This window comes from Leucopleurus acutus (genome assembly GCF_964270905.1).
Source record: "Leucopleurus acutus genome assembly, chromosome: 4".
Lineage (NCBI taxonomy): Eukaryota > Metazoa > Chordata > Mammalia > Artiodactyla > Delphinidae > Leucopleurus > Leucopleurus acutus.
The window spans coordinates 53282824-53297076 of record NC_139146.1 but is presented as its reverse complement, the minus strand read 5'-3'; the positions used below and the strand labels follow the sequence as shown (position 1 = coordinate 53297076).

Sequence of the window (14253 nt, the reverse complement as noted above, 5' to 3'; positions counted from 1 at the left end):
CCTAAAGATTCTGCTATAAGCTTCAGGTTAAAAAGTCAGTGCTTAACCAAGACAGACATCCTCAGAGCCTCAATGAAAAGGACAAGGCACTCTTACCTATTGATACTTTAAGTAATAGACTCATGAGTACAAACTGCCAAGCTGACACCACTTAGACAACTGCAGATTGCAGCAGGAGACTGAGTCAGGATCTCCAGGACTTTTTTCTTTTAGTCCAGAAGCAGCCACTTTGTAAAAGCAGATTGCAGACCCAACATCCAGTGCAACAAGTATTAGTTACGTGGAAGTGAATGAACTGATAAGGTGAATACAACTGTGGTTATTTGTATTGGGGTATTATTTATCTTCTTATTGTGTACTGGTATTATTTTTAATGTTCTATTTTCTTATGGACATATGATGAAGACCTTTCTCTTTCTTCTTGATCAACGCCTAACCTTTATTTTAAACTAGGGATTAGAAAACGATGGTCCATGGGCCAAATCTAGCTCATCACAGGTCAAATCTAATCTATGAGCCCATTGTTTACACGTTGTCTATGGCTTCTTTTATGCTGCATTGGCAGATTTGACCACAAATCTTATAGTAGGCCCATGGCCCGCAAAACTGAAAACATTTACTATCTCGTCCTTTATAGAAAAAGTCTGCTGATCCTTGTTTTAGACTATGCCTTTGCAAACTGAAATGAACTATTGTTTACAACACTGTCAAATTCAGAGACAAATGGTTTTTGCTAAGTCTTTTGATTTTAAAACCAAGGTAGTGGACTTTCCTGGTGGCACAGTAGTTAAAAATCTGCCTGCCAATGCAGGGGTCATGGGTTCGATCCCTGGTCCGGGAACATCCCACATGCCATGGGGCAACTAAGCCCGTGTGCCACAACTATTGAGCCTGCGCTCTAGAGCCCACGAGCCACAACTTCTGAATCCCGTGCGCCTAAAGTCCGTGCTCCGCAACAAGATAATCCACCGCTTGCTGCAACTAGAGAGAGCCCACGCACAGCAACGAAGACCCAAGGCAGCCAAAAATAAATAAATAAATATTTTTTTTTAAAAAAAGAGGCAGTTTTTCAAGGGATCAATAAGTTTTGTTTGTTTGTTTAAGCAGGATATAGTTAGAAAAATCAATTGTGTAACCAAAGCTACGCATGAAGTATCAAATGAGAATAAATCTCATTTAATCAGGTATGATATGCCTCCCATTGAGGAACAGGAGTTGTACTTCATATGTGGCACAAAGGCTCACAAAGCCCTCCCAGGAGACCTGTCTAACACCTGTTTTGTGGATTTCTGGATCCTGGAATTTTAGATCATTTCCTGGCAGACCAGGTCCCTTAGTAGATTTGGAGAATTTCACAGTGAGAGAGAAATTCATTCACATTTACAGGTACTCCAGGAAAAACTGATAGAAATGAATATCTTAGGTTTGGTTTTCTAGCTTCAAATCATGAGTGCAAATAAAAGCAACAAAAACTCTTCTGGCCTATTGAAAAGACACTAGTAGATTCCACGTAATTTCTCCAGACAGAGGTTAATATTTTGGCCTTAGTCATTGCTTAAGTCCACGTGGTGCTGGATTTGCTGACCATACTTCAAAGAAATTTATATTTAACTAACCTTTTTGCTGCACCAGTGTTAATGAATCAGAACAAGATAAAATAAAACTAGCTTTTGTGATCAAAAATAATCTTTAGGAATTATGATCACAAGGATGGCTTTTAGAAAAAGTGTCCAAAATCTGGAAAAAGACAGAGGGGTTTCTGCCTGTGCTTCAGTGTTGTGTTGGGTGTAGTCTAACAACCCGCCCAGAGTTATTCTGATTCTCTAGGAGTGTGTGCCTCTGTATGACTTGCTATTTACTATTCAGGATATTTTTCGACTCTGTAAGGGTAGATGTTAACTCACAGAAAACAGAGATGTAAATTATTCTTGTCCAATAGGAATGAAAATGAAATTTGTCTCTGGAGAGATGCAAATGGAAATATTATAACCCAAAAGTTATGGCTTATTTTATATATAATTTAGCAATCTGATTCCAGCATCCTTTCAATGACTTTACATACCTAAGTCTCTCAAATTATCTTTGAACCAGCTTCACTATTCTGCTGAGTCTTCATTAATGAGTTTAATAAATTCTTGACACAGACTCACTTTTTAAAATTTTAGATACATAATCATTGACTACCTTCCTAGATGCTTGGGTAAAATATGAAAGCTAGAGAGAGTTAAGGATTTTTTTTAAGATAATAAATATTTAAGTCTGTTTCCCAATGTAAAAAAAGGAAGCCGTGAAAAGAGGACTATTAAAGATTCAGTCAAGAGGAGACAATTAATGAGTCAAATCCCAGAAAAGGAGCACAAAATTCAAAACGTGAATGGCTGGATGACTCTTGATTACAAAAATGACCAACTTTTCCTCTGATGGTGAAGAAAGGAAGTATAGTTGTATACATAGATAACTTTGTAAGTTAAGAAGCAAGAAGTTGAAGATGTTCATACCACATAAGCTGTCCGTTGCTGAGACTGAGGGTTTGGTGGTGTGGTAGGTAATGGGAAGGCATGGTAAGGGTTTGAATGGTCACTGGTAGAAATGAGAAAGGGGGCCAATTTGAAACAACCTTGCTGAGGTGAAAAGGGAATGTGTTGGCTGTACTAATCTCAATGTGGGATTTTTGGTGAGAATCAGGGATGTGTTGGAGGAAGTTCCAGACGATTGCAGTGATGTATTGTGGAATTCAGGGAGGAGAACACAAGAGAGAAAGCCAAGATGTGGCTGATGGATGTGGAGGAGGTGGACGGTATGCAGAGACTGGGCCCCATGACAAGGTTGGCGAGGCACAATAGAGCAAAGGAGTCAGCAGCAAAGAGGCACAGGGTGAGGTTGGGGATGGAGGCTGCAGGTGGACGGTTCCAGATGGTGACGAGGTTTCATCTACCTCGTGGCAGCTGATATTCACGTTAAGTATGGGTCTCGGTCAACCTTTCAGAAGACATTGGGGTAGGGTGTAGGGACAGGCTGGTACATATGACTTCACTGAAAAATACATAGGTGACACTAGGCTCTCGCACACTGGTAAAAGGGTAAGAAGTTCTTTTTTCACAGGGCAACGCTTGACCTCTTCCAGATATTCTGTGTGACCCAGAGCCTGAAGACCACAAGGAAAGGGAGAAGAGTAGAGTAGAGATACTCATTGGGTACCCAGCACTGCGGCGGGCCCTTCACACACACCATCTCATTCAATACAGTAATAGTGAAGGAGGCATATTAGCATCCCAACTTCTTAGATGAGCTAATAGGCTCTGGGAGGATAAGCTATTTGCCCAGTATCGCAGGTAGGAAATGTCAGGGCTCATACCCAGAGCTATCAAGAGGCCAAAGTCCATTTTCATAATTACTACAGCACAGTCTCCAGGAAAATAAGGAAATAAGGGAACAGGATTCAGGAAGGGGAGAGAAGTGGGAAAAGCTACTTAATAATTTCTCAAGATGTACATTCAGGCACCTTGTTTTTTCCAAAGGGGGAGGAAGCACTAGGTACCCCTAGAATTGCCCTATGCAGCACAACTGTACTTATCACTGTCCATATGAAGCAATTAAGATAAAAAATATTGAGAATCCATAAAGCAAACATATACTGGAAGTACAGAGAAGAACCCAGGGACTTTGTATCTTTGTTCCTGGCTGCTCTGCCTCAGAGGCTCCTTTCAAGGTATTTACATACTAAGGTATTTACGTACCTCGCTTCCTTCATGTCATTACTCATAACCAGCTTCGTAACACTGGTCTTCCTAAGGATCCAGCTGAAAATTACAACCCACCACCTCAACCCTCACTACTTGGACACTCTGTTCATCTAAGATATCACATATTTCATTTGTTTATTGTATCCTCCACTAGAACGTAAACACCATGAGAGGGGGACTTTGTCTTTTTGCTTTTTTCTTTTTTTTTTTTTTTTTTTTTTACTATTGCATTCCCAGCATCTAGAATGGTTCCTGGCACATGGTAGAAGCTCAAATATTTTAAAATTGATCTCAAGGTCAGGCAAGTGCCCGATGACCTGTGGCAGACCTTCCTAATTCTTTACTTAAAATCCCCCTTCTTTCTTATCAGTAGAATTGTGTTTGAGGGCAGCAGCAGCATACCAAAAATAAATAAATAAATGCTAAACCATTCTATTTCCCAGCTTCTCTAGTTGATGATGGCTGTGAGCCATCGTCCTGGCTAAGGAGCTGGAAAAGGAGGTTCCTGGGCGAGGCTTCCGGAAAAGCTCTTTACAAGGCAGTGGCATCAGCCTGCACACACCATTTTGCTTTTGCCCTTCTTGTCTGGCATGTGATGCCAGAGGCAGCGCAGTTATCCTGGGCCATCAGGCAGCTCAGGATGGATAAAGTGGAAAGAGGGGAGGAGCCACTACCCTACCCTGGACCACCTTCCTCTGGACATCCAGTCCTATGAGAGAAAATAAAGCCCTAATTTTTTGAGCCATTGCTTGGCTGTGTTTTCTGTGACTTGCAGCTGAATGCAATCTTGTGTAAACCCCAGGGTCAGAATTGTGCTTCCCACTTTCCCCTCCTTCAAATCTAGTCCTTGCCATCCATGTGTGGGAAAGCTAGGTGTGATTGGCACCCACTCAGCCAGCTATATGGAGATTATGGCTTGTTTAACAGTCCAGCCCATCGTGGCAGGACAAATAATACTGAGCGCAAGAGAGTGAAAGGCTGGCTGCTTTTCCTGTGCAGACCTAGCAAATGTTGGGTTCTCTCAAATTTCTCTAATCAGGAAAAAAAATCTAGAGAAAGTAGAAGAGAGGATGAAATGCTTCCTAAACATGGAGAAGTCCCTTCGTTTACAGGCTAAGAATAAAATGCAGAGATATAGTCAATATTCCCTGATACAATCAGGATCATCCCCGACAGATATTTTTAAAATGTAGATTGAGTCCCTAGCCTAGAATTAAATGAAATAGAAACACCCAAGACAGGTCTCCTAAACATCAATTTTGAGAGAGCTCCCCTAGTGCTACTGATTTACATGCTGGTTGAGAACCACTGCTTCAGTGGTTTCACACTATCAAACCTGTTATGGATTGAACTGTGTCCCCTTGAAATTCATATGTTGAAGGTCTAACCCCCAATGTGACTGCATTTGGAGACAGAGCCTACAAGGAGGTAATTAAGGTTCAATGAAATCACACAGTGGGTTCCTCATCCGATAGGACCTGAGCGTTCCCCGTCTTCCCCTCTGTCTCTCTGCCATGTGACGACACAGCAAGAAGACGGCTAGCTGTCTGCAAGCCAGGAAGAGGGCTCTCACTAGAATCTGACCATGCTGCCACCTTGATTTCGAACTTCCAGCCTCCAGAACTGTGAGAAAATAAGCTTCTGAGTTGAAGCCCCCCAGTCTACGGTATTCTGCCACAGCAGCCACAGCTAATACAAGCCTGTAACCGAAGGAGGTGACCACCCTACTTCCCCATGTTCTCTCTAGGGTCCTTACTAGTCTCCCAAAGTACCCTACTCATTCTCACCCTTATACTTCTCTCCCTCCATTTGGAAAACAAGTTGCTAAATATTTACTGAGTCTCTGATTTAGTGGCAGGTGCTAAGAGGGAACGTAAGGTTATATAAACAAACGTGTTTACCCCTCGAGCTATCTGGAAGCAACAGAACTGTAAAATAAATTTAAGAAGAATCATTTTCCCATCTACAAAACAGAAACAGACTCACAGACATAGAGATCAGACTTGTGGTTGCCACGGGGTTGGGGAGCGGAGGGAGAAGGATGGACTGGGAGTTTGGGGTTGGTAGATGCAAACTATTACATTCAGACTGGACGAACAACGAGGTCCTACTGCACAGCACAGGGAACTATGTCCATTCTCCTGGGAAAAACCATAATGGAAAAGAATATAAAAAAAAAAGAATGTATCTATATGTGTAACTGAGTAACCTGGCTGTACAGCAGAGATTCACACACATTGTAAATCAACTATACTTCAATAAATTAAAAAAAAGAATAATTTTCCTCACGCTTAACCCTTTCAGTGGTTTCCCACTGATCTCAGGACCGAGATGGCCTGCAAGGCCCTACACCACTGGGCCCCCTTTTCTCACTCCCTCCCTACAATCCAGCCTTCTTTCAGTTTCCTGAACCCACCGGATCCTTTTCCCCCTGGACTCTTTCTACACATGCTGTTACCACTGCCTGGGCCACTCAGAAACCTGCTCTCCTCCTCTTCTGTTTCCTACCAACTCTGCAGGGTTAAGCACAGATGTCACTTCCTCGGCAAGGCCCTTCCTGCCCTTCGAGTTAGATCTCCATTAAGCACTCGCAGAGCTGCCCCGTGACCTTTTTCTTCATAGCACTAATAACAGGCATGGTGATTTAAACAATTATTTACGGACTTGTTCAACAAGTGAGGTAAGGACAATGTTTATCTTAGTTATGGTTCTGTGCCCAGCACTCAGCATATTATAGCATATCCTTATTAAAAGAATAAGATCTAATAAGACAAGAAATCTCATTAATTACCGGATATGTAGAATAGTCATTAAAAGCTCAGGTCAGGAGAGGGTGTAGAGCAGCAGAGTGGATAGGCTAAGCCACTGCACAGAGCAAACACCTCAACAGAGTCTGAAAGGAAAGAATCCAATCAATCTGACGCCATTTCTGTTAGGCCTATTCAGACAGCACTCACCATTCAGAGGCCAGCTCTAAAAATACGTTTCACAAAGAAAACAGACTAGTTACTCCATGCCATCTTGATCTCTTCCTTCCTTGCAATCTATATTATAAGACAACAGAAACACAGCCATACAATGCTCATTTGTATTGGGTAATAGTCTTGAACTGTCTTCTAATCATTAAACTTGTGAATGCCCCTAACAGTCTGAAACTTGAAGGCAGCAATAACATGTTATTCATTTATTCATTCATCAGGCATGTAATGTATTCAGTGCCTGAAGTTCCAGTCCTCGGGACCTCAAAGCGAGATAAGGCAGAGTCCCTGCTCTTAAGCAGTTCAGTTTATTGGGCCAACAAGTAAACAGGTCCTTGTAATATGATGTGACAAGTGCTGTAATAAACACCAAGTTCTGGACATTCACAGAAGTGGTTTCTCACTCAGATCAGGGGCCTATATGGAAGGCTTCCTGGAGATACCTGAGCTGAGTTAAAGGTTTAGAGTTTGTGGCCCAAGACTTGAGAAGATATTCCAGGCAAAAGGAGCAGCCTGGCATCTTCAGAAACCTGTATGAAGTTCTGTGCAACTGTTAGGTTATGTCCATAATGTGAAGCCATGAGGCTAGAAAAGTAAGCAGGCCCAGAACACCAACGTCTTTTGCTAGTTTATGTTTATATTTTATCCTACAGGCAATGGAAAGGCATAGAAAGATTTTAATCAGAGAAAATCCATCCTATGGCTTAGAAAGCTCACCTACAAGTAGATGAAAGATGGTAAGGCTGGGTTCAGTTAGCTCTTTAAAGTTAATGAGAAATGGAGAAGGCAAGGCCCAAAGGCAGTAGAGGCATTAGCTGAGATGTTCAGGGATTAAATGGATAAGATTTGGTGATGTGACAACAAATGCGCCTTTTCCCTCCCCTCCCCTTTTCCCTCCATTACACATCAAAGGCAACCTCTGGTTCACTGTTACACCCAGGCTTCATCACCCCCACCACCATCCAGCCCCCCTTTCTTTTAATTTCTTGTCATTGTACTTTTTGACTGCAGATGCACACCTCAAGTGTTAATAGAAAGCTTTTTAAAGGAGAAGCACTGAACTTGAATAGCCGGAATTTCAAAAACAAAAGAAAAAAGCCACATTCTTCTTCTAGAAACCTTTTCCAGTTCCTAAGTGGTGTTGCCCTTCAACCTCCCTCTGATCTGACGCCATCATATCCCAGGGACCAGAGGTCTGTGAGAGTATCTCAGAAGTTAACATTCTCACATGTGGGAAATCAGCCCACGTGGATATTTTAGAACTAAGATGCTGCAATTAAAGAGGCAGTACTTAAGGAATAGACACAAGGTATTCTTAACAGAACCACAATACTGGGATGGCTGCTATATTACACAACTATTTGAAACTAAAATGTGGCAGTCTGAAGCAAGAGATGAAGAACAAGTTTGACCCAGGTAAGACTTCTTAGAGGTCTGCCTTACAGGGAACTAGAATCTGCCAGGGCCAACTAGGCAAGATGTGGGAAGGGGAAGCAGCAGCTCTGCCTCTGCTTTAAGGACTGGGGATTTGGAGTGGCTGAGCCACTATGACCCCCACTCCCCCCACTGTCCCCACTCCACACACTGCAGAACCGCTCTCACCCAGTGGAGGCCAACTGCCAGCCTTACCTGGAGCTCCCGCTTGCTCTCTCACTTCTGGAGGCTGATGAAGACACTGCAACATAAGTAGTAAACACTAGATCATCAGGATAATGGAGACCTTGGCAGTCATAACTCTAGCTCATGAAGGGATCCTGGGCACTGCCTCAATCCTTTCTTGCTGATAGGAAATCAAGATCTGGACTGAGGCCTCCCTACAATGTCCTATCTGGGCCTACAACAAACATCGCCATGGAGAGGACCCTTTGAGGCCACTCCAGAGACCTGTAGATAAACCTCAGAAAAGCCCAATCATGGGACTGAGGCAATATCTGAAAATTGGCCTGAAGCCCACTTGACACCACTTGAGAAATGCAAATCAAAACTACAATCACACCAGCCAGAATGGCCATCGTCAAAAAGTCTACAAATAACAAATGCTGGAGAGGGTGTGGAGAAAAGGGAACCCTCGTATACTGTTGGTGGGAAGGTAAATTGGTGCAGCTGCTACAGAGAACAGTATGGAGGTTCCTCAAAAACCTAAAAATAGAGTTGCCACAAGATCAGATCAGGCTTACCTGAGTAAATCTGAAGGAGAGTGTCTTTCATCCTTTCATCCTGAAACAGACCAGCCTGTTTCAGGGCTGGAGACGTGGGGAGGGAGTCTTTTATCAGTATTATCAGGGCTTATGTGGGGTTGCTCAAACACTGTTTCTCTCTGGTAAACAATTTACCCCCGAATGAGCACCCTCACAGTTACAAAGTGTTTTGCTGGAACTCAGTAACTGCAAGCTCACCTGCTGGAACTAGACTACCAGTTAGGTGCAACTTGCCCTTGGACCTGTATGTTTCAGCCACACCAAGTGCTCTGCACATCCTCAGAAATTAGCATCATTAAATTATCCTTGATTTAATAGATACCTTTGAGTTACATAATCTCTCTCTCCAACATTTGGTTTACATTTCTATTACTGCACTTATTTGAAGGGTTTATGACCTGTCTGCCCTATTAGATACCAAGTTCCTTTAGGGCAGGTACCTGTCACATTAGTCTCTACACCTCCAGAGCTTATCGTGATGCTTGGTACGTGGTAAGCTATTTAATATTTGTTGAATGAATTAAGCAGATTCTGATTGTCTCTAACCTGTAATTGTGGGGGGGGGGAATCTACTCTCTCACTGAAGACCTAAAAACAGGAGAGCAGTAAGACTAAAATTTAAATGTAGGTTTTCTTCGGCTTACTTTTAAAAATAAACATGAAAAATACTATTTGATAAAAAATCAGTTTTAGTTAGTAAATGAAGAATACAAGAATAGCTACATTTGAAAGACTGTATGAAAGATTGAAAAATAACACTAGGACCTTAAGAACTTAACAGGCAAAGGACATGAAAAGACAATTCACAGAAATGAAAAATACATGGCATAAAAAAGAAACTTTCCAACCGTACCAGACATTATTTACCAATTAAAAAATACTTACTAAAATAGCAAAGTTTTAACCAAATGGTAATTCAGAAATGATGGTCTGAGGCAGAAAGTCACTTGTACCCTCAGGTATTGAGGGGAATACAAACATAGCTACGTGGAGAAAGAACTTTAAAAACAAGGTATATATGTGAGACTTTGTGTGTATACATACAAACATATGTGCATATACATAAAAATCTTGATGCTTTTCTAAAAATATATATTCTAAGGAATGAGAATGTTCACTACAATTTATGCAGTATGACTTAAAAGTTAGCATGGTTCTACCACTTATTAGCTATGTGATCTTTAGCAAATTATTAATTTTCTGGGCTCAGTTTCCTCATCAGTAAAATGGTGATTTTAAAAAAAGAAAAAATACACCTACCTTACAAGGTTCAATGACAATACATAAAAAGTTTAGAACAGTGCCTGGTATATAGGGTGCTCAATAAATGCTAAATGCTATTATTCCTCATATTAGAAATTTGTAAACAGCCTAATGTTTAATAATAAAAGAATGATTAAAAAGATTATGGTTAATCAATACAATGGTATATCATAGAAACATTAAAATGTTGTTCCTGAAGAGTTTTTAATAATGTTGGAGAAATGCTTATACTATATTAAGTGAAAAAGCATAATATAAAGCTATATAGTATGATTTCAATTATGTAAAATATATATCAGTATATAGAAAATGATCTAGCAGAAAACATACCAAAATATTAAAAGTGATTACTGTGGGCAGTAGAATTTGATTGCTGTTGTTTCTCTTCTTCATACTTTTCTATCATGAATCGTTTTTTACAATAAGGAAGGTATTACTTTTAAAATCAGGAAAATACCATAGTTTTATAAGGTTAAAATAAGGTAAGAAATGGGTAATTTTAAAAATTTATATTAACGTCCAACTCTTCGTGTGTAAACGATGTGATACAGAAATTATTGTGGCTTTCCAAAACTCAATTATTTTCTGTTGAATTTACAAACACAGAGCATTATACTAATGCATGTAAATATTACAGGCAACATAAGGCAGCAAGTATCCCTTGGTTGAATTTGTTTATAACCGTGTGAAATTTAGAACAAACAATGCATCCCTGACTTAAGATGGCCCACATTTTACTCAGGCCAGCCTCTCCCACTCCCAGGCACAAGTTCTAGCATCTAGGTGGTTCTGATCCAGGATCCCTTCTTACCCTGAACAAGTGGAAGCCTTGCTGGGCACTCCTAGAGATCCTCCTTCTCCCAGGCCCACTTCATGCTCTGTGGCTTTTACCTTCTCTATTCATCAAACTAAAAGGTTCTCATCCCTTTTGCAATTTTCAAAGGGAAGAACTCCTGCCTGGCTGTAAGAAGGAGAAAGAAGATTAGGTATTCCCTTCACTCTGAAGAAACTTTCCAGGGCGCTTTTCAATTCTTCATGCACAATTTTTCCCCTTCCTAAACAGCTTTAGGGTCTGTGTTCCTCAACTCTTGACCTTTCAGGTTAACTTACCTTATAATTAGTCCAAAACACTATGTTCATTTCAGTCAAACAATTTTTGCCCTCAAAGCACTGTCTATTAAATATATAAATATCTGCGTATATAAATATCATTCAAGACCGTAACAGTTTTTAACGACGGCACTGAAGTACACAAAATTTACAGGAAACTTTGGGAAACTGTTCCTATTCTTAGTAAAGTATTTCTTTGGAGCAAATCTTGAATGATGATTGTTTATCAATCAGCATTTTCATCTAAACAGGACTGAGTTGGACATTATATATTTCAGCCACAAAGCTGAAAAACCATTCTAGCTAATATGCATCAGTTGTTCACCTAAATGTCCATCCACACTGCATTAACCAGATCATTCTGACTGAATTTTTAAAAGAAGCAGTTTAAGCAGAAACTCCCCAGATGTTAATGTACTTTGTTACTCATGTGACAATCTTCACAGTAAAAGTTACCTTTATAATAAGCTATCAGTTTAACAAACCCCAAACTTTATAAATACAATACAATCTAAATGCACCATAAATTTATATTTGTTAATCTTGATATAAGAACATTTAAACATTTCAAACTACATAAAAATATGACAAACAATATAAAATAGAAAGAAATTTGTTGACAACTTACTTCCAAAACATCACTATTTCTTATATTGCAGTTAAGCAAGAAGACAGCTTACACAGCTCTCCAAAAAAACATATAGTGTTCTTAGTGGAGTGTTATCAACAAAAATCAGCACAGTCCCACAAAATAATGTCTTCGATTTATTATCTTTTCCACAGTACAAGTTTTTCACAAACCATAAATCTTTGCAGTTATTGAGTCTGTAAACAAGTGCCTGAATCCCCACATCCCCTTAGTTTAGTATATGCTTGTGAATGTTTTAAGTCCTTCAATCAAGTTTTAACTCTTCCACTTTGTGTAAGGAATCAAGAGCCTCTCTCTTTAAATTATTTATATTTTATCATACAGCCTGCAATGCAGAAAATCACAGTGAAAGCCCTGGGAAAAACAAAACAACATGGTCTTTACAGCAGGACTTGAAACTTTATAATGTTAAATGCATTTAAAGAAGCTTCCCATAATAAAAGCGTGGGTTTTCATTTCCAGAAATCAAGTTAATTAGAAACCCTATGTTCTACTTAAAAACCCATTTTGATCTAAAAGTGAAAACAGTCCCCTATCCATAGTCATTTTATAAACTCTATACAGTTTCACTTGCAGAGATATGTTTCCAGTCTGAGAAACAGTAGTGCAATTAGTTTTACTCCTTTTAAGTTATTTTAGTCCAGGATGTAAATAGCTCTGTGGAAAGATAAGAAGATGCTCTGGTAAACAAGAAATTTTTGCAAGCCCATGCTGGCTTACTAGTCCATTAAAGCTTGTTAAGTCCATAGTGGCTCTCAACAAAATGTTGTATATATATCACTAATAACAAAGCAGAAATAAATAGGCAAAAATGACTGTAAACTGTCTCATCTCTTAATGATTTTTCAGTAATAACTGGCTTGACAAATTGATTATATAGTCATTTAAATAAGCAGACAGTAGACAGTTGCTCTTAAGGACATTCCACTATGGCATCCACTCTGGAAAGCCCCAATGGAGTTACATTCCTAAAATTAAAACAAAAAAAGAGGAGTGAAGGATGGGAGATAAAAGTTTAAAGATGCCACTTGAATGGAATTCCACCAAGTCAGCCAGTTCACTTAGATTTCTTCTTAAAAAGGCTTTTAATTTTTGATGGCTTTTTGCTTTTCTCTCCATTATGGCAAAGGTCATGTGGGATGCTGCTTATCCTGGCAACACCTGGGGCTTCCTGAACTGGTTTGCTGTCATTGCCAGCTGAGGAACATGATGTGTGGCGAGGTTTAGGTACCGGGATGCCACTGGAAAGCTGGTTCATGCTACAGGATTTCTCCAAGATGCCATTGTACACTTTGCTTGCAGGACTGAAGATCATGCTCTTAGTTTCTGTCAGACCTACACAATCAGGAGAACCCCGGGAGATATCTGCAGCTATGGGCGAATCTCCTCTGGATGAATCCTCTAGAGAGAGCTCATCTCTTGATATTTTTCGTGGAGACAATGTTTGGTATATCTCAAGGCTTGAAGGAGGAGACTGTTTCCTTCCAATGGAAGAATTTAAGGAGTCACATTCTGAAGCTGTGTCTGGTACTTCCCTGGATGAGATAGAGGCAAAGGTAAAATTTTAAATCAATATGTTTCTTAAGGGTACTGGCAGACATTCTAACTAATTCTAACCAAAACATCTTCCACTGTTTAAGCTATCAAAATATTAAAGGGAGAGATGTTAAAATTCTATACACATTTCCACAAAATTTAGAAAATTACTACTTTAAATAATATAACTTATAAAAATGTTTAATTTTTAACATACACTATGATAATGATACCTTCCAATCTAGAAAATATTATAACTTAAAGTTACACCTTCTTCAATTGTCAGAGAAATGAAAATGTTTAAATTTTACAGGTTTTTATCATTTCAGCTACTTCGGTGTTTTGTTTCAACACTGAAAATTTTTCTTTCTAAATCACATAGTTGACATATAGTTGAAAAGATGAATTTCAGTCACCACCTTCTCCCTTTACTGTTTAGTCATTAAATTGATTAAATATAGCTTCCTAAGGAAGGAAGAAAAGAATATACTAAGCTAAAATATAAGCTCTCCCAAGTTTAAAACAGAAGGGAAGAGAGGTGAGATACACTGGGGTGGGGAGTGGATGGCAGGTGAAAGGTAATGATATTAAGCTATTTTTTTAAAGTAGACATTCAATAAATTATCACAAGTTTATTCCTTTGTGATTTTTTCCCTCTTTTCCACAGTGGCAAGAGAAATAAAGAGGACTGGAAAAAATAAAGTTTACAACCCCAAAGCCAACGTACAGTAAATGCTATCGGCTATTCCTTCAAAATATACCTCAAACCCACACTT

General features: G+C 39.6%; 1 protein-coding gene across 1 annotated transcript in view; it reads right to left on the bottom strand.

The window, feature by feature from the left end:
• Positions 1 to 12042: 12042 nt before the first annotated feature.
• Positions 12043 to 14253, bottom strand: part of STIM2 (stromal interaction molecule 2) — a 169047-nt gene continuing 166836 nt past the window's right edge. The window contains exon 12 of the mRNA XM_082838740.1: positions 12043 to 13476. Coding sequence (XP_082694866.1) covers positions 12999 to 13476 — 478 coding nt within the window. The 3' untranslated portion in view covers positions 12043 to 12998. The remainder of the gene's footprint in view (positions 13477 to 14253) is intronic.